This window comes from Diabrotica virgifera, chromosome 7 (assembly GCF_917563875.1).
Source record: "Diabrotica virgifera virgifera chromosome 7, PGI_DIABVI_V3a".
Taxonomy (NCBI): domain Eukaryota; kingdom Metazoa; phylum Arthropoda; class Insecta; order Coleoptera; family Chrysomelidae; genus Diabrotica; species Diabrotica virgifera.
The window spans coordinates 231,225,606-231,252,917 of NC_065449.1; the positions used below are offsets into that span (position 1 = coordinate 231,225,606).

At 33.3% G+C, this 27,312-nt stretch overlaps 1 protein-coding gene and 1 long non-coding RNA gene across 4 annotated transcripts; one reads left to right on the forward strand and one right to left on the reverse strand.

The window, feature by feature from the left end:
- The first annotated feature begins 566 nt into the window (after window positions 1-566).
- LOC114327255 (zinc finger protein 239) lies at window positions 567-27,155 on the forward strand. 3 transcript variants are annotated; one of them, XM_050655408.1, is made up of 4 exons: window positions 568-908; window positions 5,284-5,397; window positions 6,706-6,720; window positions 25,319-27,155. In XM_050655408.1, the coding sequence occupies exons 1-4, from the start codon at window positions 779-781 to the stop codon at window positions 26,218-26,220; spliced, it is 1,161 nt and encodes a 386-aa protein (XP_050511365.1). In that variant the 5' UTR covers window positions 568-778; the 3' UTR covers window positions 26,221-27,155. The 3 variants fall into 3 exon arrangements, with proteins under 3 accessions (XP_050511366.1, XP_050511365.1, XP_050511364.1); XM_050655407.1 differs by having other exon boundaries at window positions 571-908; window positions 5,284-5,412; window positions 6,595-6,720; XM_050655409.1 differs by lacking the exon at window positions 5,284-5,397 and having other exon boundaries at window positions 567-908; window positions 6,595-6,720.
- On the reverse strand, window positions 13,259-26,021 carry LOC126887718 (uncharacterized). The gene is made up of 3 exons (XR_007699163.1): window positions 25,874-26,021; window positions 25,538-25,705; window positions 13,259-13,347 (listed from the first exon to the last, which is right to left on the reverse strand). It is a non-coding gene; the product is annotated as an uncharacterized LOC126887718 (long non-coding RNA).
- Window positions 27,156-27,312: the final 157 nt, after the last annotated feature.

Here is a 27,312-nt window from a genome sequence, read left to right on the forward strand (position 1 = left end):
TCATATTTGTTTATATTCTTTACTATGAGTGGTTATCGTTTATTATATTTACTGTTTTTATTATTTACTTTACTATAAAAAGATCCTCTACTATAAAAATATAAATTTCACCTAATTTTATATCACGACTTGGAATAATCCAGGTATCTGACAACTTTTTTAGTTGTTATTGTAGACATAATATACAAAGAAACCTATCGGCTTCTCCCAAGAGTTCGGAGCCGTTTTTTAATAATTATTAACAATTCAGTGTAAAAACGCTTGCACTGCAAATCTTAAAAGATTATAACTTAATTCTTTTTCTCTGTTTCTTAAGTTTTTATTTATTTACATTGAATATTAATTTGTTTTGTTGTATAATCCACGTTTACAAATAATTATGTGATCTATTTGATTTAAAATGGATTCAGGATTTTTTTATACTTTGGCAACTATGTCAACACAGATCTCTGGCGTAGATAATGACGTGCAACGGTAAGTAAATTAGACGGACTGTACTTGCGTCAGTGGTCAGTGTCAGCGTGTCAGTTGTCAGTCAGTGTCTACTCCAGTGAACTGTCAACACTGACAGTTCAGTGTTGACAGTTCATTGGTACAGTGTTGACAGTACTCTGTCTACTGTCTACTACATTAATTTCTACTTTCAGTACTTTCTACATAATATAAAAAAAATATCAACATCACTAAACATCAACAATAATAATTAATATAATCAACATCTCAAATCTCAAGCATCCTAGCATTAAATTCATTTCATGTTGATTTGAATTTATTAGCTATGGAATTTCATATTAAGATCAAGAAAGAAGAGTCTGTTGAATATGACCAAAAAAATATACAGAGTCAGCTTCAGCTATCCACATCAACAGATCTTGGACAATTGAAGAATGAACCAGATAATAACTCAGGTAAGAACAATTCAATAATCAAAAAATGTAACATTTATTTGTAAAATGTATATAAATATTCCTAAAAAAGGCTACATCAAAACAACAAACGTTTTCGGGATAAGAATTTCATCATCATGTTTTAAATTCGAAAATGCATGCCTGAATCACCAAAATAATAGGGTGAATATATAGGCGAAACTAAACAAAAATATCGGAGAGGACCACAAAAAATCAAGTGGTGGATGCTAAAAGATGAGAAGGAAGGTCTATTCAGGGAAAGAATAGTAGAAAAAATATGTTGGAAAATGAAAGGAAGCCCTAACACAATTTGGAGAAAAATGGCCAATATTATTAGAGAGACGGCTATTGAAATACTTGGGAAAACGTCAGGAAAGAAGTTTGAAGATAAAGAGACTTGGTGGTGGTCAAATGAAGTACAAGGAAAAATAAAAGAGAAGAGAAAATTATATAAAAAGTGGCAAGAAACCAGATCGGACATAGATCTTCAAAACTATATGGTCGCCAAAAAGGAAGCGAAAGTAGCAGTAGCAAAAGCTAAAGGAGAAGCATATTCAAACCTATACGATCAACTTGATACCAGGGAAGGCGAAACGAAGATATATAAAATAGCCAAACAGAGAGCAAAGAAAGCAAAAGATTTTAATCAGATTAGATGTATCCGAGATGAAAATAATAAAATACTAGTTCACGAAAGGGATGTCAAAAAGAGATGGAGAAAGTACTTTGACAGCTTATTAAATGAAGAATTTGACAGACAGCCTGTAGAGTCAACGGAGACAGTAGCAGCAATGGTCACCAAAATAACCAATGAGGAAGTGGCTCAAGCGCTTCAAAAAATAAAGAAAGGAAAAGCGGTAGGACCAGATGATATTCCTGGGGAAGTATGGAGAGCATTGGGAGAGACAGGAACAAGGTGGCTAGCAGGTCTATTTAATAGAATTATGGAAGTTGGACAAATGCCAGACGAATGGAGAAGCAGTATACTGGTACCTGTTTACAAAAACAAGGGAGATATACAACAATGTACAAACTACAGGGCTATAAAACTGCTTAGCCACACCATGAAAATATGGGAAAGAGTAATTGATAGACGGATACGTGAAGAGACCGAAATATCCGAGAATCAATTTGGCTTTATGCAGGGTAGATCAACAACAGATGCAATTTTCACTATAAGGCAGTTGATGGAAAAATACAGGAGTAAAGAAACAAACGCTCATATGGTATTCATTGATCTTGAGAAAGCATATGATAGAGTTCCTCGAGAGATTCTGTGGTGGGCACTCAATAAGAAAGGAGTCCCTGGTGAATATGTAAAGATTGTGAGGGATATGTATGAGGGAGTAACGACTAGTGTTAGGACAGGTGTGGGAGAGACTGATAAATTTCATGTGAAAGTAGGATTGCATCAAGGTTCTGTGCTTAGTCCGTATTTATTCTCATTAGTTTTGGACCAGATAACAGCGAAAATACAGGGTAACATTCCATGGTGCTTAATGTATGCTGATGATGTCGTGTTAGTAGGAAATAGTGAAAGAGACTTAGAACAAAAACTGGAACAGTGGAGACAAGCTCTGGAGGAAAAAGGTTTAAAACTTAGTAGGACAAAAACAGAGTATTTGGAATGTTCATTTAAAGATGGAGCTACTACAAATAAAATGGTATCTTTGGATGGTGAAATGATTGTAAAAAGCAATAGTTTTAAGTACCTAGGATCGGTATTACAGAGTAATGGAGAAATAGATGGAGATGCATGCAGTAGAATTAGGGCTGGATGGATGAAGTGGAAAGAAGCGAGTGGTGTGTTGTGTGACAGAAAAATTCCAATGAAGCTGAAGGGAAAATTCTATAAAACAGCCATAAGACCAGCTATGATGTACAGAACTGAATGTTGGGCAGTGAAAAAGAAAGAGGAACAGCGAATGCATGTGGCGGAAATGAGAATGCTTAGATGGATGAGTGGAGTGACAAAGAAGGATAAAATTAGAAATGAGTATATTAGGGGAAGTCTAGGTGTGGCACCAATTGATGCCAAAATGAGAGAGCATAGGTTAAGATGGTTTGGTCATGTTCAACGTCGAGACGTTAACCACCCAATACGAAGAATAGCTGAAGTGCAGATTCCTGGAAGGAGTAGGAGAGGAAGACCAAAGAAGACCTGGGGGGAGACGATAAGGCAGGACATGTTGGTAAAGGGGATTAACACTGATATGGCCCAAGATAGAATTGTGTGGAGAAATGCAATTAGGGAAGCCGACCCCGCATAGGGATAAGGCAAAGAGAATGATGATGATACCCTTTTAAAGTAGTTAATGTTTACAAAGATTGTACCTACATAGTGGTGTTAGGATGTTTTAAATTTTACTAGATTTAACTTCAGGCAACATATAATTCTGCCCCATGTGGGTTGTAATGTCAGTCTAGAGGGTGAACCTCTGATGAGTTCAGAAGTCTGTTAACAGACAGACAACACTATGTACAAACTTTGTAAACATTAACTACTTTAAAGGGCATTCACCCTATCATTTTAGTGGCTCAGATATGTCATTTCGAATTTAAAACCTGATAATGGAATTCTTATTCCAAAAACGTTTGTTGTCTTGATGTACCCCTTTTTAGGGATATTTTTTACAAACAAATTTTACAATATTTGTGATTCATGGGTATACAGCCAGCTACAGGAATTCAATTTCTTTGTGGATTTTATTTCAATAAACAATGTGATGTAATTTTTATTTATCCATTGCAGATGATACTAACATTTTAACTAGGTATAGGGTCACCCTTAAATAATTTATTGAATATTTCTAATAATAGATTAGAGAAGACATATGTGATGGCTCAACATGAATAAACTCATACTCAACAGAGAAAAAACAAATTATATCTGTTTCGTCACTAAAATAAATAATAGTACCTACCTTACCAGAAACTCTCTCAATTCAATCGCAAATGGTTACACTACACCAAAGCACAACATTTCTGGGGGTACATATTGACCAAAATTTAGATTTTGGAGTGCATATAAAAAATGAGATCTGTAACAAATTAGCATCTATCCGCTACTCTTTCAGAATAAGAGCAAATTATTTGGACGAGAAATGTAAACGAGTCATATATTTTTCAAATTTTCATTCTGTAATGCGATTTGGAATAATTTTCTGGTGGGAAATAGTATGACTGAACAGGTTTTTATATTACAAAAAAGAGCAATTAGAACTCTACTTAACTTGAAATACAGGGATTCATGTAGAGAAATTTCAAAAAACTCAACATACTAACAATGACTGGAACATACATATCGTCGGTCTAATGAGCAAATTGCCTAAGTCCATTTTTTCTGAAAATTGTTTTTTGGTGTCATCTAGTAGTAGACGGTAAAAGCTACCGCCTGACAATTCCCATAAGCGTCATTATTTTTTTATTTCGCGCCAATTTTGCTAAACAAATTTTGCTGAAGTCCAAACGTTCTTTTTCATTGAGACGAATATTGCCTATGTCAGTGTTTCTGAAGTTGTTTTGATTGAAAACGTTAGAAAATGTAAGTAAATAAATATATTTTGACTATTATTATTAATATGGATATAGTTTATAAGTAGAAAGTGTGTTTAAATATTTTGTTTAACTAATTTTGGTCAATTTTGTATTCCATGGAGTTAGACAATTTTCTCTTTTTTTACTTTTGTTCAAAAGTTTTTTGTCTTTCCTGTAAAATTTTCAATTTGTGACTTAGGCAATTGGCTCATTAGACCGACGATATATGAATGCTTACTTTTCATTTTTAAAAATAGGCATAAATTCATGAAACACATAATAAACCATAATTCTAATACACGAAACAATCTTATAAACTATAATGTACCAGTACATAGACTAACAACATCTGAGAAAACTACAGAATAAGCCTGTATTAAATTTTTTAATAAACTGCCTTATAGCATTAACATAGAAACTGATATAAATAAATATAGAGTCTGTTCAACAGTTATAAACCTAGAACCATACAAAGTGGAAGAATTCCTTCAAGCTGACCTGCAAGGAGACTGAGGGCTCTTTTATCTTAACCTACATAAATGACACTGTTCAGTATCGGCACTAGGGTATAAAGCACCTGCCTACAAAACTAGCATAGGCGCCCTTCAGTTTGTTTTAAGTTAGTATTTTGTATAGCACCAGCAGAAAAAGCTCATTTTGGCACCCCCTAAACAGGGGGCGCTCGTCTGCAATGCATCCCTTGCACGTCCGTTATAGCCGGCCCTGACACTGTTATTTTATGTTAAATGTAGGTTGTTTAGGACATTTTTATTTTTGTAAACTTGTGAATCCTGAGAATAAAGCTTTTTTCTATTCTATTCTATTCATTTTTTATTAGCTGTGGCAGTTAAAACAGACATTAAGGAGGAGGAGTTCCTTGAAGGTGACTTGAGATCTATAGAGAGTCAGCTAACTACATCCGTAGATCTTGAAGACTTAAAGAATGAATCAGGTGAATATAATTCAGGTAAGGCTAACACTCTGTTCGATGACAGTGGTCTGTCAGGCCAAAGCTAAGACTAGTTTTATTGTTCTGAAGCTATTTCTTTGTGGCATTTTTGTAATTAACTATTCTAATTGGGGAAATAAGCCACATTTTAACTTAAAAAATAATTTTATCAAAATACATATTTTGACATAATTTTATCAACATTTCAACTTCCACTTCGGACGTTGTTGTCATAATATGTCAAAATACCGACCCAATCCACCACCAGCTAATAATCTCTTATCGATTAGTGCCCTAACCGATTGTCAATGTGGTAATTTACAGCCGTAATTTTTTATTTTGGGAAACAAGTATATATATTTTTAAAATTTTCATTCTGTAATGCGATTTGGAATAATTTTCTGGGGGGGAATAGTATGACTGAACAGGTTTTTATATTACAAAGAAGAGCAATCAGAACTCTACTTAATTTGAAATACAGGGATTCATGTAGAGAGATTTCAAAAAACATACTAACAATGGCTGGAACATACATAATATATATGAATAATGAATGCTTACTTTTCATTTTTAAAATTAGGCATAAATTTATGAAACACATAATAAACCATAATTCTGTTACACGAAACAATCTTATAGACTATAATGTACCAATACATAGACTAACAACATCTGAGAAAACTACAGAATATGCATGTATTAAATTTTTTAATAAACTGTCTTATAGCATTAAAATAGAAACTGATATAAATAAATATAGAGTGTGTTCAACAGTTATAAACCTAGAACCATACAAAGTGGAAGAATACCTTCAAGCTGACCTGCAAGGAGACTGAGGGCTCTTTTATCTTAACCTACATAAATGACACTGTTCAGTATCAGCGCTAGGGTATAAAGCGCCTGCCTGCAAAACTAGCATAGGCGCCCTTCAGTTTGTTTTAAGTTAGTATTTTGTATAGCACCAGCAGAAAAAAAGCTCATTTTGGCACCCCCTAAACAGGGGCGCTTGTCTGCAGTGCATCCCTTGCAGGCCCGTTATAGCCGGCCCTGACACTTATTTTATGTTAAATGTAGGTTGTTTCAGCAACTCTTATAAATTGTATTTGACAGCATTCTCTCCATTGACATTTTTATTTTTGTAAACTTGTGAATCCTGAGAATAAAGCTTTTTTCTATTCTATTCTATTCATTTTTTATTAGCTGTGGCAGTTAAAACTGACATTAAGGAGGAGTTCCTTGAAGGTGACTCGAGATCTATAGAGAGTCAGCTAGCTACATGCGTAGATCTTGAAGACTTAAAGAATGAATCAGATGGATATAATTCAGGTAAGGCTAACACTCTGTTCGACGATGGTGGTCTGTCAGGCCAAGGCTACGACATAAAACTAATTCTATTGTTCTGAAGCTATTTCTTTGTGGCATTTTTGTAATTAACTATTCTAATTGGGGAAATACGCCACATTTTAACTTGAAAAAATAATTTTATGAAAATACGTATTTTTACATCATTTTATCAACGTTTCAACTTCCACTTCAGACGTTGTTGTCAAAATATGTATTTTTTTCAAGTTAAATTGTGGTTTATTCCCCAATTATCTTTTTTTTTCAACAAAAGATTACTTTGTGCTGATAGACCAGTCGTTCGTTTAGATAAGTCTTTTCATATACAGTAGAGCGTCGATAATCCGAATCCTGGCAATCTGAACGTACGCTAATCCGAACGCAAAAAAATTATAAAATTAAGAAATATGATCGCAGACCGAATTTTTGGATTTAATATGACAATATGGTCAAAATACGACCGCGGATTTTTGTTTTGTTTATGCAGAAATGCATACAATATATTGGTTTATTATGTAGGTGTTTTATTCCTTGTAACTAAAATGTATATACATATTATGTACTATGTTTATGAGTTTTGTATGTATTTTGAACATATGTTCGATAATCCGAACAATTTGATAATCCGAACTACCCCTGTACCAATTAGTTCGGATTATCAACGCTCTACTGTACCAAACGTCATAATCCTAATACAGTATTCGCGGTGTGCAAGTACTTGGAAGGGAAACGAGAAACGACCGTGCGCAAGTCGCGGAGAAATATTGCAACTATCTTAAATAATTCATATTGTCAATTAAAATTGTCAAATTGACGTATATTTCATACCTTCTGTCATTGAAGCAGAAAAATTATATATTGCTCCACAATATTGATATAATATGCAATTATTATATAAAGGTAAATTTAATTAATTGTATTTTGCTTGCAGTACTGCATTTTAATAACTAATTTTATTAACTACATAAATGTCGCATCGGAAAGGCAAAGAGTGCATTCTTGACTATGAGCTCTGTGTTCAAGAGCCATGACATCACTCTAAAAACAAAAATAAGGCTCCTTAAATGCTACGTGTACTCAGTGCTTCTATACGGAGTAGAAACGTGGACATTGAAGGCGGAAACTTTATCGAAACTTCAGACTTTTGAGCTATGGTTGTACAGAAGGATCCTAAAGATACCATGGACAGACAAAGTCACCAATGAAGAAGTACTACGGAGGATGAACACAACCGCAGATTTAGTCAACATCGTGAAGTGCCGTAAGCTGCAATACTTAGGGCATATAATGAGAAATCAAGGCAGATACGGGCTGCTCCAGTGCATTTTACAAGGTAAAATTGAAGGAAAAAGGGCTCCAGGACGAAGAAGAATATCCTGGCTTGCTAACCTGAGAGCATGGTATAGAAAGACCTCAACACAACTATTCCGTATAGCAATTAACAGAGTCATCATAGCAAGAATGATCGCCAATGTTCGGAACGGACAGGCACCCTAAGAAGAAGAACCTGTTTTATGAAATGATCCCGTGAACCCGAGCATCCCGCTGAACTGATTATTATTGAGTCACTTAGTTCTCTTGTTTAGGTATATCCATCATTTTATAAACAAGATCGATCCGAAAACTTACCAAGAATTGTTTTAGTATAATAAAAATAGTTCTGATATTTTATGAACTAAAACATTGATATGAAAAAATCATTTTAAATGGAATATACGGAATCTACTAAATTATATAACTTTATTAGTGACATAGTTCCAACTCATGTGATATGGATGTTAGTGATCTTTTTTTGCTATGTTCATATATTCATGGTTTTCAGGTCATCCAATCATCTCGATGTGGCTTCCTTTTTTTTATCTTCCTATCGGCTTCCATTGTAACATTTTCTTTGATGTCTTTGCTTCTTCTTGTCTATGGGCATGTCCCAGCCATGACAATATTTGACTTTTCACAAATATTACAATGCGGTCTGGAGGTGAATACCTAAAAACACAACATCTATGCGTAGGAAGTGAAGAAATGGAGAACTTGGAACAGGAGACAATTACAAGCTGCAATGAATACATTTATATGGGAATATTTAACTAGTACAGGACGAAACAAACAACTAAAGAAGGGGTAGTAAAAGGAAAACAGGTGGTAGGAGCCCTGAATTCGGTACTGTGGCAAAAAAATATAAGAACAGACAATAAAAAACGAATTTTCAACACAATATAAAAACCAGTGTTAACCAAAAAGTACAAAGATAAATGACTAGCAACTGAGATGGATTTTTGGAGAAGGTCAGAAAGAAGATCTAGACTAGAACACATAAGAAACGACAGACAACAAATGGAAATAGAAAGAACAATCATAGATAACATCGAAAAACAACAGCTAGTATGGTACGGACACGTAAGATGAATGGAGGAAAGAAGAATTCCCAGAAAACTGTTAGAATGAACCTCCATAGAAAAACGAAAACAAGGAATACCAGCAACTACATGGATCAAAGGCGATGTCGGAACGAAATTTATTAGAAGAAGACTGCCACAATAGAAAAGAGTGGCGATTAGGAACTGAAAGGCTTAGAACGCTATAAAACCGATTTAATATATATACAAATGTTACAATATCATACCCTTCTTTCAATTCATTAATCTCATAGTTTCATTTGTAAGATATGATTTTTTAATCGTAATTCTCTTTAAAGTATTTTTCATTACAGGAAGCTCTGAAGATGGCATGTGACATGCTGAAAGTACTTAGCTGATTTTAATAAATAATTTTACACACTATCAAGTTTTTTCAGATTCAGATTCGTTTATTCATGTCAATAACACAAGTGTTTAACACATGTCAAATAAAATTACACAAAGATTTGGACGCAATACAAATTAAAAAGATGCACAATATGACTAAGAGTATTAATAACATTAAATACTAACATTAAAATCACATTAAATTTGATTACATTAACAATGGACATTGCTTAAAGTCATAAAATCCTAAAATTTAAATGCAAGAAATTCCTCATTACTATAAAAAACATTTTCTAACAAAATATCTTTAATTGTACTCTTAAATTGATTTAATGGAAGACACTTTAAACTATCTGGAAGTTTGTTGAAAAATTAATAGCCCAGTATCCTGGCCCAGTTTGACACCTCCTCAATCTCCAGTAGGCTGGCACGAGATAGTGTTTATATCAAGTGTCATGTTGGTGTATGTTCTCATGGGTTTCAAAGTGCGCCCCTCCCCTCTTGATAAACATTAGGTTTTTAAGTATATATAGAGATGGAACAGTGAGAATTCTTAGGGACCTATATGCTTGCCTACAATCATCCCTATACCAAAGACCAGCAAGAACTCTAACTGCCTTACGCTGCCAACCAAAGACTGTCAACATTTCTGCTGAATGACCCCAGACTAAAATGGCATAGGCTAGATGAGACTGAAAAATTGCATGGTACACTGTTATTAAGACTTTATGTGAAACATTAGATGCCAGATTCCTGAGTACAAACAGATTTTTTGCTAGCTTTTTACTTAGACTGTTGATATGTTCACCCCATTGAAGCTTGGGATCTAATAATACACCCAGAAATCTGACACTGCTCATACCATCATTTACATTCTGTGTGTCTCTGAGAGAAAAAACAACTCTGTTGGTTTTTGCTGCATTGAGCAGTAATCGGTTTACGCAAAACCATTCATTGGTCACTGACTGTGCAGACATAGAACCCTCAAGCGACTCCCCAAGTGTATCAGTTGTAAAAGACACTGTGGTGTCATCGGCGAAGAGTGTGTACTTTGCATTTGTGTTAATGCTCGTAAGGTCATTAATATAAATTAGAAAGAGAATGGGTCCCAGAACAGAGCCCTGGGGAACCCCAATATTAACAACACTCTTTCTCGATAACACCCCAGAGACCCTCACAACCTGTGTTCTGTTTTCTAGGTAAGATTGAACTAGTTTTACACTGTAAGGACAGAAGTTGTATTTTTTGAGTTTTTGCAAGAGCATTCCATGATCTACACAGTCAAATGCCTTGCTCAAGTCACAAAACAGAACAGTATTAAACTGCAACCTATGAAAGGAGTCTACAATATGTGAGACCAAGTCCAGTATGCCAAGTACTGTGGATTTGTCCTTTCTAAAACCGAACTGAGAGTCTGAGAAATAGTTATTATTTTCAAAAAATGTGGTTATTTGTACTGCCATAGCTTTTTCAACAATTTTAGAGATTATTAGAAGCAGCGAAACAGGTCTATAGTTTTCTGGATTCTTAACGTCCCCTTTTTTATAAATTGGTGTAACAATTGCTTTTTTAAGGACTGATGGAAATTTATTTTCTTTAAAGCATAGATTTATTAGTTTAGTGAGTGGGCTTATAATAATATTTTTCATAAAAAATCACTGGGAAAATCCCAATAATAATATAATCATATAAATAATATTTTTAATCATTTTAATAAGGTTAACATTAAATCCATATATATCATGGCTATTTTTATTCTTTAAGCTGTTTATTATATCCCTCGTTTGATTAAAGGTAATTTCAAGAAATGAAAAGGTGTTTGTATGATTGACATAATTAATTTTATTAATAAAGTCAATATTTAATTTTGGAATGTCTTTAACTATATTAGTGGCAATTTGGGAAAAATAATCATTGAACTGGTTTGGCGTGATCTTTTGATCTTCTAATGAAGATCCTGATTTTCCTCGATATTTGTTTATCATGTTCCACATGGTTTTCTGTGGATTTTTTGAATTTAATATTATTTGGTCATTTGACCTCACTTTGGCTTTCTTAATTTCATTTTTATATTGATTTCTGAATTGTTTAAGTATATTATGGTTATTATCATTTTTATGTTGCCTATAAAATTCTTCTAAAAATTTTAGATGTTCCCGCATTGCCTGTAGGTCATTTGTAAACCATGTGATTTTTTCAGATTGGTCTGATCTTACTCTATATTTTTTTTGTGAAAAAGATTCTAAAAAACAACTTTCAAGAATATTCATAAAGTGACAGAATTTTAATTCAACATCAGTGTTATCTTCATAGATAAAATCCCAGTTTACTTCCGATACTTTGTTGAAAAATATGTTCTTACCTTTTTCAGTTATAGGCCTAATAAGCATAGTTGTCTCAGTAAAACCTGTAACCTTTTTTTGAATCTCAAATTTGACAATCTGGCCTTTGTGATCTGAAAAACCAGTCTCAAAAACCTCAGCAGAGTACAGGGGCAATCCAGGATCCATGAAAATGTTATCAAGACACTTGTTACCCCTTGTCGATTCATTTATAGTCTTGACTAGGTGAAAACCTTCAAGAACGCCTTGAAGTTTACGGGCACTTGCATTGTCAACAAGAAAGTCCACATTGAAGTCCCCAGTAACAAGGACTTGTTTATTTGGGCTTAATGTGCCTAGAACTCCTTCAAGAGAGTCCAAAAAGATGTCAAACGGGCCAGAGGGGCTATGGTATACTGCTAAAACTAACAAGTTAAAATCTTTTAGACATATACAACAATATTCTATACAAAAATCAATTATAAAAGTGTCATTATTAACAACATTAAAACATATAGTATTTTTGACGAAGATCGCAGAACCCCCTCCTCTATTTTGTGACCTTGCCGTGTAGTTGGCCAATCTGTAGCCCTCAATATGGACTGTTTGGATTTCCTCGTCTGACAGCCAGTGTTCTGTAAGGCATAGAATGTCAACATTCTTGTCCTTGATGCATGCCTCCAAGAGACCAATCTTATTTCTCAGTGACGCATATTGAGATGAAAAACACTAAGAGGTATTGGAGATTCACTTGAGTTTATATCTTCTTCATCTTTTGTCCCTGGTGGCTCTGGATATTCATAAAATGGTTGACTGAGATCCCAATTGGCCAAAGGGACGTATCAACAATTTCATTTGCCTGATCTGTGGGAACTCCTAGCTTGAAGGAACTTCTTTGATCCTTTTTAGTGTACATTTTCTGGCAAATAAACCCTGCTTTCATTCCATTCTCCATTAAATGAGCCTTAACGGCTGCCTAGTCCACTGAGGGGTGGAAGCCGGTTACAAAGAACCAAGGAACCAAGGTTTTTCATAACATGTTGCCAGTTTGAACTATATTTTAGTGTGTACAAGTCATACAGTATTTTTCCAATCTTTTATTACAATTATTTTGTGTGTGAATTTATTTTTCTCTTGTAAAAAATTGTTTATATTTTATGTTTTACTCAGGAAGAGAATGAAACGAAACATAATATGGAGACTTTTTTTGAACGTTCATCTCATAAAGGAGACTGTATGAGTTATGCTGAGGAGAAAACCGTAAATAAAAATATAGAAGTTCAGACTAGACAGAGACATTACAATTGTGAAATTTGTTTTAAGAAGTTTTTCACACATCTAACCTCAAAAAACATTTGGTGGTTCACACTGGAGAAAAACCTCACAAGTGTGAAATTTGTCTTAAGCAGTTTACGCAAGCAAGTAATTTAAAAAGACATTTGAGAATACACACTGCAGAAAAACTCACAAGTGTGAAATTTGTTTTAAGCAGTTTAGTGAAGCAGGTTCTTTGAAAAAACATTTGAGAGTGCACACTGGAGAAAAACCTCATAAGTGTGAAATTTGTCTTAAGCAGTTTTCCCAAAACGTCTCATTGAAAAGACATGTGATACAACACACTGGAGGGAAACCGTACAATTAAACAGTTTTCTTGAACACATAATGTTAAGCCAGTTTTCCCCATCCTAGCGATAGAATAGAATAGAATAGAAATATGCTTTATTGTCATGAAAAATTGTACAATTTTATCGACAAAGCTTATAAAAAGTCAAGACAACAAAACAATAACAATCCAATTTACTAAAATTACATAAATCGTTAATATATTTACAATAATAACAATAATAATGAAGTTAAACAGAAGTAGTCAATTGCAAAATTTAAGTAAATTGCAAATGCATAGTCTACCTAGTAATTAATAAGTTTAAAAGTTAAGCTGCTGCATATGACACCCAAATATAGACAAAAAAAATGATAATAAAAATACTACTTGTGCAAAGGGTACTGTAATTTCTTAGTTATTGATTAAGAAAATCTTCTACTGAATAATATGGTCTTTCAGATAGGTAGGCTTTTGTCAGTTTACGGAATTTGGGGAAAGATGCTGCAGATTTAAGTTGTAGAGGGAGATGATTGTAAAGTTTTTTTGCGGAATATAATATAGATTTCTTTACTAACTCAGAGGACGGGGTCGGCATATAGACGTCAAACGTAGAATTTCTCGTGAAGTAGTCATGATTAGGTCTTGGTGGAAAGACATGTAGATGTTTACGAATTAAGCAAACAGTTTCTAAAATATACAAAGATGGAAGGGTTAAAATTCTGTGATCTTTGAAGTAACTTCTGCAATGTGTTGTTCTTCTGAGGCCAAACAGATATCTAATTGCTCTTTTTTGTAATTTGAAAATAACATCGAATTGGGCAGCTGTACCAGAATCCCAAAAAGGAAGACCATAACGAAGATGTGACTCGAACAAAGAAAAATATGTTATTTTGGAAGATGCTAAATTGAGTTCATTCGAAACAGATCTTATAGCATAGCAAGCTGAGGATAGTTTCTTCCTTAACAAATCGATATGGCGGGACCATTTAAGGTTGCTGTCTAAAAAAATACCAAGAAATTTCACAGAATCAACGGTACTGATCTGGCTGTTATTAAGAGGTAAGGGTTGAAGGACTCCTTTATAAGACAATGCTACTGTTTTATCTACGTTAAACGAGAGTAAATTAGAGTCAGACCAGGTTTTTATTGTAAGTAGATCAGAAGTTATAGTAGCATGAAGAGTTGCAATATTTGAGTTGCTCCAAGTGATACTGGTATCATCAGCAAAAAGAAAGATTTTTCCATCGATTTTTAAACTAGTGATGTCATTAATAAAGATAAGGAAAAGTAGAGGACCCAATACTGAACCTTGAGGTACCCCACATACAATGTTTTTGAGACTAGAGTCTGTATAATTTGCTCTAACCAGTTGTTTCCTATCATCCAAGTAAGATTGGAACCAATCTAAAGAAATACCTCGAATTCCGTAGAAATTTAGTTTTCTTATCAAAATGTTATGATTTACACAATCAAAAGCTTTGGCGTAGTCACAAAAAACGGTGGCAGTGTGAAGATTATTGTTCAGTGCTTGATAAACCTCATGTAGTACAGAAAAGATGGCATCAGTGGTGCATTTATTATTTAAAAAGCCGAACTGATTTTGTGATAAAATGTTGTTTTCAACTAGAAAGGACATAAGTCGGGCTTTTATGAGTCTCTCAATAATTTTGGAGAGTACCGGTAGTAGTGCAATAGGTCTATAATTGCAGGTATTAGATATTTCACCACCCTTATGAAGGGGAATAATGATGGCTGTCTTCAGGCACTCTGGAAATTTACCTTTCTCAAAGGAATCATTAATTAGTGAGATGAGGACTTCTAACACATTTTCTGGGAGATTAGAAAAAATTTTTATCGATAGACCATCAGTACTACAGGAGGATTTGCTTTTGATACTATTGATTGTTTGGATCAGTTCAGATTTATCGACTGGTTTTATAAAGAATGAATTCGAGACCTTTCTTGAATTAGGGAGATAAGCAATGGGATCTTGTTGTGGCAAAATAGTTGATGTAATATTTTTACTCACATTAACAAAGTATTCATTTAGATTTTCAGGGTCTGGAAGGGAAATTGTTTTAGCAGTGTGGGTTTTATTTCGAAGATCGTTTATTATGGACCAAGTTTCTTTTGCAACACTTTTTGAGCTTCCCAAACGGTTATGGTAGTAGTCTTTTTTAGCTGATTTTATAAGGTTAAGATAGGTTGCCCTGTACTTGGTGATATATTCAGTGATAGAAACGTTGGTAGTAAATTTCCTGATATAGAGAAGAGAACGCATATTCTTGGAAGATATTCGGATACCTTTAGTAGTCCAGGGTTTGCGATGTTTTGGCTTAATTGCAATTAAAGGAAATGCTTTATTGAAGATACGGACAAGCTTATCCAAAAAAGTACTAAAATTATTATCCACGTCCATAGCAGGAAAGCGCCACTCAGAGGTTAAGCATAAATTTTGGAAATTACGAAAGTTCCGGGTGGAAAAAATCCTGCCTAAACGTCGGGTTTTCGAGGAGGGTTTGCTCAAGATATTAAACTTCGTATAAACTGCTTCATGATCAGATAGTCCAGCATTAATAATTGTAGAGTGGACATCAAGAGGTGAAAAATCTGAGACAGTATAATCAATTATGGTAGATGAAGTTTTTGTAATCCTTGTAGGAGAATCAACGTGCATTGTTAGACCATACGATTCAAATATGTTGACCAAGGATATTTGTGTAGCACTAGCAGCAGCATAATAAATGTTAAAGTCCCCGCATAAAATTTTTCTACTTTTATGGGGCAGGTCATCTAACAAATTTAGCAGGTTCTGAAAAAATAGTTCCACGGAAGAGTTAGGTGATCTATAAATGCAAATAATATAAAGATTAAGATTCTTATTGTAAATTAACGAAAACTCAAAGAAGGCTTCACTTAGCAGAAAGTCATATTTTGTTACCGAAGAAAAATCATTGCTCGTAGATAGAATTAGGGTGCCTCCGTAAGCTGAGCTTGGACGATCATACCTAGCAATTGTGGTGTATTTTTCTACAAAAAAAGGCTCGTTGACTTCAAGCCAGTGCTCTGTAACCGCAACTACCGGGGGAAATCCTAATTCCTCTAGGAACAAAAATAATTCATCAGTTTTGTACCTTATAGAACGAATATTAATCAGAACCATGCTAAAGTTGTTATCACTAAAACAATTTGAGGATTCTAGTCCCTCAGAACACGTCGTGATGTTTAAAAATTTCGTTTTGGAGAGGCAGCGGAATAGTAATTTCGGTGACATTCCCTTGATTTCTGCAGGTGAATAATTCTTTCAGAAGTGAGAAAGGATCTGTAAGCATCAAGATCAGCTTCCACCTCATCTGGACGAATCCCATAGGCATTGTTAAATTCCAGCAGAATTCGTCGTAGATCTTCAGTCCTAGTGGGAAGTCCCTCGGAAGCCAAAAAGAGTTTAACGCTTGTATTGGTAAATCCATCGTAAAACACTGAAGCTGGTTGGTCGTGTAGATAAGCAAGATGAAGTTTAATGGCTTTTAAGATATCCGGTTCCCTTAATCTGGCCAGAAGATATCGACTATTCGAGTTATTGGTTAATCTAACTCTTGGTGGGGTCAAAGGATCCAGATTTATCGAAGGTTCTAAAGTATCCTTCTTAATGAAATTTACAGGCGAATGGAACGGATTCTTAGATTTACAAACTTCGATGGCCTGCTTGTCTGTACTTATGTTTGTGTTCTTTGCTAAAACGACTCGACATAAACTGACCAGTCTTTGCTAAAACGACTCGAGAAGCAGATGTCTGCGTGAGATAACGAAAGGGTCCCCGCTATGTTTCATTCTAGCACATTCAAGGGCAAATCAGCTAACGGGATATAAAATATGCCATACCATTTTACTCTAGTGCAGAATTTGTTACCTACAGATCTTCACCGACGAATGCTCAACTTGTTATGGATGGAGGACAAATTCAAATAGCAATTTCGTTAGCAATATTCTTTTTACTGATGAAGCCACTTTCACACGTAAAGGCGTTTATAACTGGAGTGATTATCACATTTGGGATAACGAAAATCCACATGTTAGAGAAGCACACTTCCATTGAGTTAAATTTTTATAGATAATTTAATAGGTCCCCTAATCCGAAGGTTAATGTATTAAAGTTAATGGAGGCCGCTTTGAAAATTTATTAAATTGATTTATTGTTACAGTATAAATAAACCTTTTTTCAATAGTTTTGTCTTATGTATAGTTGAACCAAAAAACTAAGAGAGAACTGTATAGAAACCGAATGTAAACATAGACTCATCGACCAGGGCGGATCTGTGAAAAAACGTCTATTTTTGGATGTGCGAGGTGGCATTCGGATTTTTGCAGATAAAGTTAGGTGACAACTTCAATAATAATAACCTTCTCAAATATGCCCGGAACATTAAAAGTCGAGAAAATGAAGCTGAAAAAATGGCAAAACCTCGCACTTTTTTCGTCCAGCATCGATTTGTACAAAAATTTGGGATTAGCCTCATATTACCCTCTAGTTCATTTTCTATAGTGAGCCGTTGTACGCTTTTGGTTTTTTAAGGGTTAAAACTACCCCTAATTGTAAACAATTATAAAATAACATTTTAAACTTTAATATTGTCAACATTTGGTTCTTATTAGTTACATAATTATTGTTTTATGCTTTAAGATATACTATCATAATATTTCAACCCTTAAAACCACCCTTGTTGGAGCTATATATAAAAAATTTACTTATCCTAAAAGAATAATTTCTGCTTGCAGCGATTTACATGAAAATTTGAGATTAGGATAATCTCACCCTGCACTTCATATTCTATATCATGCTTAAGGGCGTTGATTATTTTTAGTGGTGTAAACTACCCCTTATTGTCAAAAATTATATAAAAACATTGTAAACTTTAATATGGGTAAAATTTGGTTTTGATTGGTTAAATAATGATTGTTTTATACTTTAGGATATAATACCATAACATTTCAACCCTGAAAAACCACCCTTAATAACATTACAGTTTTTATAAGTTGATATTTTAATAGATCTATACAGAAAAAAAAAAGAATTAAAGAATTACAAAAACATTTATTTACACAAAAATACGAATTTAGAAATATGTACAAATACAAATACAAATTCTTTTTTAGTCATCTTCCAGTATACGAACCGGTTCTGTGGTATTATACATACAGAGAAAATTATCCATAAGCAGACTATCCGAATTTTTCGAACAAAAAAATCGTTTTATAAACATAGCTCCTTCATTTTTGGCGATAAAAAGCTTATTCAGAAATGACTTTGAAGGATTTTTGAAGAGTTATAAGACTGTGTAAACTAAATTCCGTAAGATCCCTTAGTTTTTAATTAGGGTGGATTTGAAGGGCTCGAATCAGGGGGTGTTTGCTCGTAAATAGAGTTTTTAAACAGCTATATCTTGCTAACTGTTCACTGTAATGAAAATCTACGCACAAGAGAGTTTTAGTTATTTAAAAAGCTACAATTTAGTAGTATATCATTTTTTTCGTATCTTTAGTATTATCGGATATATTTTGAAGTAAATGGTGAAAAATGGGAAATTCCAAACAAATTATTTTTCTTTAAACTCAAATTTTTCTAAAATTAAGTCCTTTTAAATAAGTGAATCATCTTGGGTGTATTGATAATACAAATATAAAAGAAATTACAGAAAGGTGAAGACCAATTTTTAATTATGAGGGTAGTTAGGGGGTTGTTTTTACTGATTTTTTCGTAGAGCTATAAGTCGCCTAATTTTCAGGCTATAAACTTTTTATTATTATTTTTTGAGAGGCCTAACTGTATATGTACTTCAAAAAAGATTATTTAAGTCCTCGAAAAATGTAAAGTTTTTCCATTATTTTACTTTGAATATTTCATATTATGCATTTGACGAAAAAAACTAACTTTTACCATGCTGTATCTCGGTTTGTATTGGTCTTAAAAATATTACAGAAAAAGAATTTCGTTTGTGTTACTAAAAGGTACAATTTTGATATCTACAGTTTTTTTTATTAAATGCACAGGCCCGGCCCCAGGGGTGGGCGAACTGGGCAGCCGCCCAGGGCGGCAAATTTTAGAGGACAGCCAATTTTTGAAATTGAAGAAATAATAAATTATGTTTTTAATGTGATAAAAAATCAATATTATGAACAAGAGCGGCAAAATGCAACTGTACAAAACGAGAATTAAATAAGTGAAACAATAACAATTGCAAGGTTCATTCGACGGGAAATCGACAGCACCGCTTTCTTCTTCATCGCATAATAATAGTGAGATCATAACTAAATTAAATTCACTTAAAATTAAATTTACTGAAAATGGATATAATAATTGGAAACATATGGCTGAAGCTTTGTCCAGCCACGCTATTTCTCTAGCTCATCTACAGTCACAGCGACAGTGGTAGAACTAACAATTAGACTAGAATTGGGCAAAACTATAGACGAAGAAACACAAAAAGTTCTCAATTCAGAAAGTCGTCTTTGGAAAAATGTAATAGAATGACTTACATCAATCATAGAGTTCTTAGTACAATAGTGTCTTCCATTGAGGGGCAATTCTGATAAACATTTTCATCAAAACAATGGTAATTTTTTAAAGCTTGTTGAGCTCTTTGGAAAATTTGATTCTATTTTACAAGAGCACATTTGGACAACAACGAATGTTAGTAACAAGCAGCATCACTACTTGGGAAAACGTATTCAAAACGAAATTATTCAGCTCCTGCATGATCAAATCAAAAATAAAATTTTAAATTTTTTGAAATCAGCAAAGTATTATAGCATAATTTTATATTGTACACCTGGTATTTCTGGGGTGGAACAGATGACTATTGTTGTACGTTTTTTCGATTTAGATTGCTGTTCACAAAGTGTTGAAATTGCAGAACATTTTCTTGGATTTGTGCCTGTACTGGAAATCACTGGCTTGGGACTTACAGAACTTATTTTTCAAGAACTGAATGAACTGAAAATAGCTTTGTAAGATATGAGAGGAAAAGGATATGACAATGGGGCAAATATGAAAGTGAAGAACTTTTTGTCCCATGTTCTAACCATTCACAAAACTTAGTCGTGGAATCATGCTGCTAAAGCCGCACAGTTTGCAGTTTCTTTCTTTTCCTTAGTGACAAAAATTTACAACTTTTACTCAGCATCTATTCATCGTTGGGCTATACTGAAATTATATTTCTAGCATAGCATTGAAACCTTTGTCCGTAACTAGATGGGAACTCGATGAGAATTTATGCAATTACTCCGATCAGATACCAAATTGAAGAAATCTACGATGCTCTCGTAGAAATCACTGTCAATAAAAACAACGATAAAATGGTTGCTCATGAGGCAAGCTGTTTGGCAAATCAAATCCGTGATTTTACTTTTCTTTGCTTTGTGGTAATATGGCATGACATTTTACTTCACATCACCGTAGTCAGCAAATCACTGCAGAGTATTGATATGGGAATGTATCAAGCTGTCTGTTTATTAGAAATAACGGAAATCCATGTTAAGTCTCTCAGAAGTGATTTAAAAATCCAGGGCTATTTGACAGACGCAAAAGTTATGCATGATTTATCAGATAGATGTTTTATGCTTTATCTTTTGATGAGTCAAAAGATCTAAATTATGCTGATCTAAAAGATGAACTGAAAGTACTTTCCACGATTGTGAAGCCCAAGAGTACATCTCTAGAGACCCTGAAAATGATTAGAGAGTATGATATTGATTTCGTACCAAATGTTAGTGTTGTTTTGAGGATTTTATTAACCCTACAACTGACAGTGGCCTCTGGAGAGAAAAGCTTTTCAGAGCTAAAACTAATAAAAAATTACTTTTGATCAACTTTGTCCCAGGAACGTTTGAGTGCTCTAGGGCTCTAGCGACAATCTCTATTGAACACGAAATAGCTGTTCCTGGATCATGGAGAATTATTAAAATACTTTTCCCTTGCCAAGATAAGAAGAGTGTGACTTAATTAAAAAAGTAGATGTGTAATTATGGATAAAGATAATGAGTTTTTGGATATTAAAACATGTTAATATACGGTAATGTAGTAAAATCTCATGAAAATATTGCAAATATATGTGTTTTTAAGCGCGTATCGTTCAAATAAAGTAGAAAATGGCATATTAAATAATTTAGCACCAAGCATACATCAATAAAAATACAATCTTGGTGACCGCTGAGGGATGGTGGTGAGTCATGAATCTACAAAGTAGGGGGGGGGGCGGCCTTCGCCGTTCTTGCCCAGGGCGGCAAAATCCCTAGGGCCGGGCCTGTAAATGCATATTTTTCGAGGTGTTCCCAAAACTCTCTAAAAAAGTCGATTCTTTCATCGAAAAACTGTTACTTTCAAGCGCGAATAACTCGAAAAATATTAGTTTTACGAAGAAAATGTAAAAAACATTTTTTTCTTAAAATAACTTTTACATCGATTTACATAGTTAAAATGTAATAAAAAATTCTCGCCCCCGAGATCGGGTGGCAACCACCCCCAAAGCTTTAGCGTACAGCGGCATGATATAGAAAATGATCCTTGGACTATTTCCTACCTTCTGTGAAAATTTCAAGTAAATCCATGCTGGACGAAAAAATTGCGAGCCAAAATGCTTCATTTCCTCGACTATAATAAAAAAATTAAAATATTTAAAAATTTCGAAATACATCGATTTTTTCTACTTTCTTTGCTTATAACTTTAAAACGATTCATTTTGGAACAAAGTCGTAGCGAAATAAAATAATTATAATTGAATTTTGTATGATATACGACTGGTTAAAAATGTCTTAAATTATTACCCTTTCTGCAACATAGCAATAAATACAAAATAAAGGGACAAAATAAGCCTGTTTTTGAAGTTATACTTCTTTACGGGCGTAATGACGGTGAAATTTTATATGGGAAAACCTAGCGACCGGGCGCATGCGCATTATAACTTTGTTCTGATTGGATGTTCAAATGACATGACAAAAATTATCCAATATGGCAGCTGTGGCACAGCTGTGGGACTGTGTTTGGTTATAATGTATGCTTGTTGCGTTTTAAAATTTGTAGGAAGAGAAACAACAAACAAAAAGTTAGTTAATGGTTATACTGCCTTTTTAAATAGTTTTCATATTATATTTTTGGACTTATTTACATAGAAGAGATGATTGTTGCATGCCAATGTGAAAGCTCATCAAACTGTGCCTAGTATGAGTGCCGCAGATCTCGCTTATTCAAAGCTAAAGAATCTTTCACTGGTAAGTGTTTTATAAATAGTTGATCAAATTTTGTTATGATATTTGAACATAGCCACTTTGCACGACGCAAGTGATTGCGAAATGTATTAGTCGTTATACGGGCTCCGATACCTACCTTGAACCTACCAAAATACATAAGTAGTATGTAATACTTTTTTTTACATAATTTGATTACCATCAAAATTTATATCAATATTCACCTAATATATTGTCTTCTTACCCTATGTTTTGTTGTATTTTTTCAATTCTAAATCATTTCAATTCAAAATCAAAATAATTTGATTTACATAAGTTAAAAATGTCAAAAGGTTAATCTGTTTAGTTAGACGATCTTCGCACATAATGACAAGCTGCCTCTGTGGTGCAGTTTTAATGCGGGTGAATCCCAATACAACGCAAATACCAGCCGCGTGGTAAGTTGGTTCGAATCCCAATAGAAACTTTTATTTTTTTATTTTTTTTTATACATTTTATGATTGTAAGTATATTTATTATATAATTTTATTTTCAGAAAATACGTATTTAGTTAAAAAATTTTCCGACAATTAATGTTCAGAAATCATTTGTGGCATTTTTAATGTGTTTGTGTGTGTTTTATTTTTTTATTATTTTAATTTTTGGCACTGTTTTAATAAAAATGTTTGAGAAGTATTAAGTATAAATTAATTTAATATTTAAATAAAATATAAATAAAAAGTATATTAATTTCGTTTATAATCATATAATCATATAATAGAAGTATAACTTCTTACGTGCGTACAAAGTACACACACATTCTTTTATTCAATGTTTTTCAACCACTTTGGTTGCACTTAGAACCTTCGCTAGAATTCGCTTAGAAAATTCTTACAACATACTAAAACCGTCCACCACATTTCATTAAAATCGACCTGATAGATTTTGCACAATAATTTTGCAATCTAATTTTTTTTTAAGTTCAAATTTTTTAAAAACTTTTTGAACAAAAATTAGACCATTTAGAAGATTGCTAATGTTTTTACATGTAAATAGGCTCTCTACCTATCTAATACACTTTACAGAATTAAAATCGGATTATTTAAGCGGCCTCAGCACTGTTTTAAAGTTATAAACAATTTTTTGGCTTGTATGTATTTGTTTATAAAATAGTGCTGAGGCCGCTTAAATAATTCGATTTTAATTCTGTAAAGTATATTAGATAGGTAGAGCGCCTATTTATATGTAAAAAAATTAGCAAACTTTTAAAGGGTCTACTTTTTGTTCAGGCTTTTAAAAAATTTGAACTGCCTAATTTGACCTAATCTATTAGGTCGATTTTAATGAAATTTGGTGGACGGTTTAAGTATGTTGTAAGAATTTTCTAACCGAATTACGAAGGTTCTATGTGCAACCAAAGTGGTTGAAAAACATTGAATAATAAAAACAAGCTTATTTTGCCCCCTTATTTTGTATTTATTGCTATTTTTCAGAAAGGGTAATAATTTGAGACATTTTTAACCAGTCGTATATCATACAAAATCCAATTGTCTTTATTTTATTTCCCTACGACTTTGTTCCAACATAAATCATTTTAAAGTTATAAGCAATGAAAGAAGAAAAAAATCGATGTTTTTCGTAATTTTTAAATATTTTAATGTTTTTAACTATTGAAGAATATTTAATTATTGAAGAATTTCGTTTTCTATAAGTCTAGAAAAAAATTAAAATTATGGCTTGTAATCGCAAAACATAACCTGCCATAATTAACATATTTACGTTGTCGGACTAACGAAACGCGTCTGTAAATTTGTCGGACAAGAGATCGACAATCTTTATCAATTAAATATAAGTAGGTACTATTTAAATTGAAAATCAAGAGTTTTGTAATAAAAAATCGTAGAATCCGACTCCCGCAAGAGGTCACTCTAGCGCGGTAGTTTTGTTATTACAAAACTCTTAATTTTCAATTTAAAGTACTTATATTTAATTAATAAAGATTGTCGATCTCTTGTCCGACAAATGACACAGAAACGCGCCCAACCTGCACTCTAAAATTTTTCAGAAAGTGGTACACTTTGAATAGAAATCTGGGGTCCCGAAACGTTTCTACGAGCCATCAGTGATTGGTTATTAGAATATCCCGGTTAAAGTAATACTTTTGTTTGGCACGAAGGCTATTCCAATAAGCGGGTCCGACTGTTAGAGTAGGTATAGCCATGATTTTATTAACAAGCTCGATCCGAAAACTTACCAAGAAGAATTGTTTTAGAATAATAAAAATGGTAGTTCTGATTTTTTATGAACTCTGGACCTCGGAGGTAAACTGCACTATGTCGACATGGTGTTTTTTTGAACAAGTTTTTTAATCCACTTGTTTTATTAGTTAACTAATAAAACAATAATATGAAAAAATCATTTTAAATGGAATTTACTGGATCTACTAAATTGTAGCATATTATTAGTGACATAGTAGTTATGACTCGTGTGAAATGGATGTTTGCAATAAAAGAAGATGTACTTAGCTAATTTTAATAGATAATTTTACACACTATCAAGTTTTTTCATAACCTGTCGCCAGTTTGAACTATATTTTAGTGTGTACAAGTCATACAGTCTTTTTCCAATCTTTTATTATGTACAATTATTCTGTGTGTGAATTTTTTTCCTCTTGTAAAAATTTGTTTATATTTTAGGTTTTACTCAGGAAGAGAACAAAACGAAAATTATGGAGACTTTTTTTGAACATTCATCTCATAAAGGAGACCGTATGAGTTATGCTGAGGAGAAAACCGTAAATAAAAATATAGAAGTTCAGACTACACAGAGACCTTACAACTGTAAAATTTGTTTTAAAAAGTTTTCTCAGAGAGGTCATTTAAATGTTCATTTGAGAGTGCACACTGGCGAAAAACCTCACAAGTGTGAAATTTGTTTTAAGCGGTTTAGTGAAGCAAGTGCTTTGAAAAAGCATTTGAGAGTACACACTGGAGAAAAACCTCACAAGTGTGAAATTTGTTTTAAGCAGTTTAGTGAAGCATGTGCTTTGAAAAATCATTTGAGAGTGCACACTGGAGAAAAACCTCACAAGTGTGAAATTTGTCTTAAGCAGTTTGCTATAACAAATAATTTGAAAGTACATTTGAGAGTGCACACTGGAGAAAAACCTCATAAGTGTGAAATTTGTTTTAAGCGGTTTAGTGAAGCAAGTGCTTTGAAAAAGCATTTGAGAGTACACACTGGAGAAAAACCTCACAAGTGTGAAATTTGTTTTAAGCAGTTTAGTGAAGCATATGCTTTGAAAAATCATTTGAGAGTTCACACTGGAGAAAAACCTCACAAGTGTGAAATTTGTTTTAAGCAGTTTAGTGTAGCAGGTACTTTGAAAACACATTTGAGAGTGCACACTATAGAAAAACCTCACAAGTGTGAAATTTGTCTTAAGCAGTTTGCTATAACAAATAATTTGAAAGTACATTTGAGAGTGCACACTGGAGAAAAACCTCATAAGTGTGAAATTTGTCTCGAGCAGTTTTCTCAAAAAGTCCAATTAAAAAGACATATGATACAACACGCTGGAGGAAAACCCTACAATTAAACAGTTTTCTTGAGCAAAGTAACGTTACGCCGGTTTTCCCTATCCTAGCGGTGAACTGACCGGTCTTTTCTAAAACGACTGAAGAAGCGGATGTCTACGTGAGATAACGAAAGGGTCCCCGCTATGTTTCATTCTAGCACATCCAAGGGAAAACCAGCTAACGGGGTATAAAATATACCTTACCATTTTACTCCAGTGCAGAATTTGTTACCTACAGATCTTCACCGACGAATGGAATTTGCTCAATTTGTTATGGATAGGACAAATTCAAATAACAATTTCGTTAGCAATATTCTTTTTACTGATGAAGCCACTTTCACACGTAAGGGCGTTTATAACTGGAGAGATTATCACATTTGGGATAACGAAAATCCACATATGTTATTAGAGAAGCACACTTTCATTCAGAATAAATTTTTAGAGATAATTTAATAGACCCCTTTGAATTACCTGCAAATTTCAACGGCAATTTATATTTGGAATTTCAAAGTACCCTTTTTGATGAACTGGAAGAGACACCATCAAACCAAAGGAGACATAAGTGGTTTATGCAAGATGGCGACCCACCACATTTTCTCTTAGTGGTGCGAAATTATTTGAACAATCAGATAGGATTTCCTCCTAGATGGATATAGGACGAGGAAGTAAGTTTCCTTAGCCTGCTCGGAGTTCTGATTTTAACCCCTTGAGATTTTTATTTTTGTGGACATATTATGAAGACACTTGTGTTGTGCTCAAGAAATTAATACCCGTCAAGAATTATGGCAACAAATAGAAAATGCCTCAATTTTATTGGAAATCAACCGAACATATTTTTAAAAGTTAGGAGAAATTTTTCTGATAGAATTCAAAAATGTATTGAAGTGAATGGAGGCCGCTTTGAAATTGTATTAAATTGATTTATTGTTACAGTATAAATAAATATTTTTTTAATAGTTTTGTCTTATATAATCATTTTATTATCAAACTTAACAAGAAGAATTATTGTTTTAGTATAATAAAAGTCAGTTCTGATTTTTTATGAACTAAAACATTAATATTAAAAAATCATTCTAAATGTAATTTACGGCAGAAATTAACAGACGTACGTAT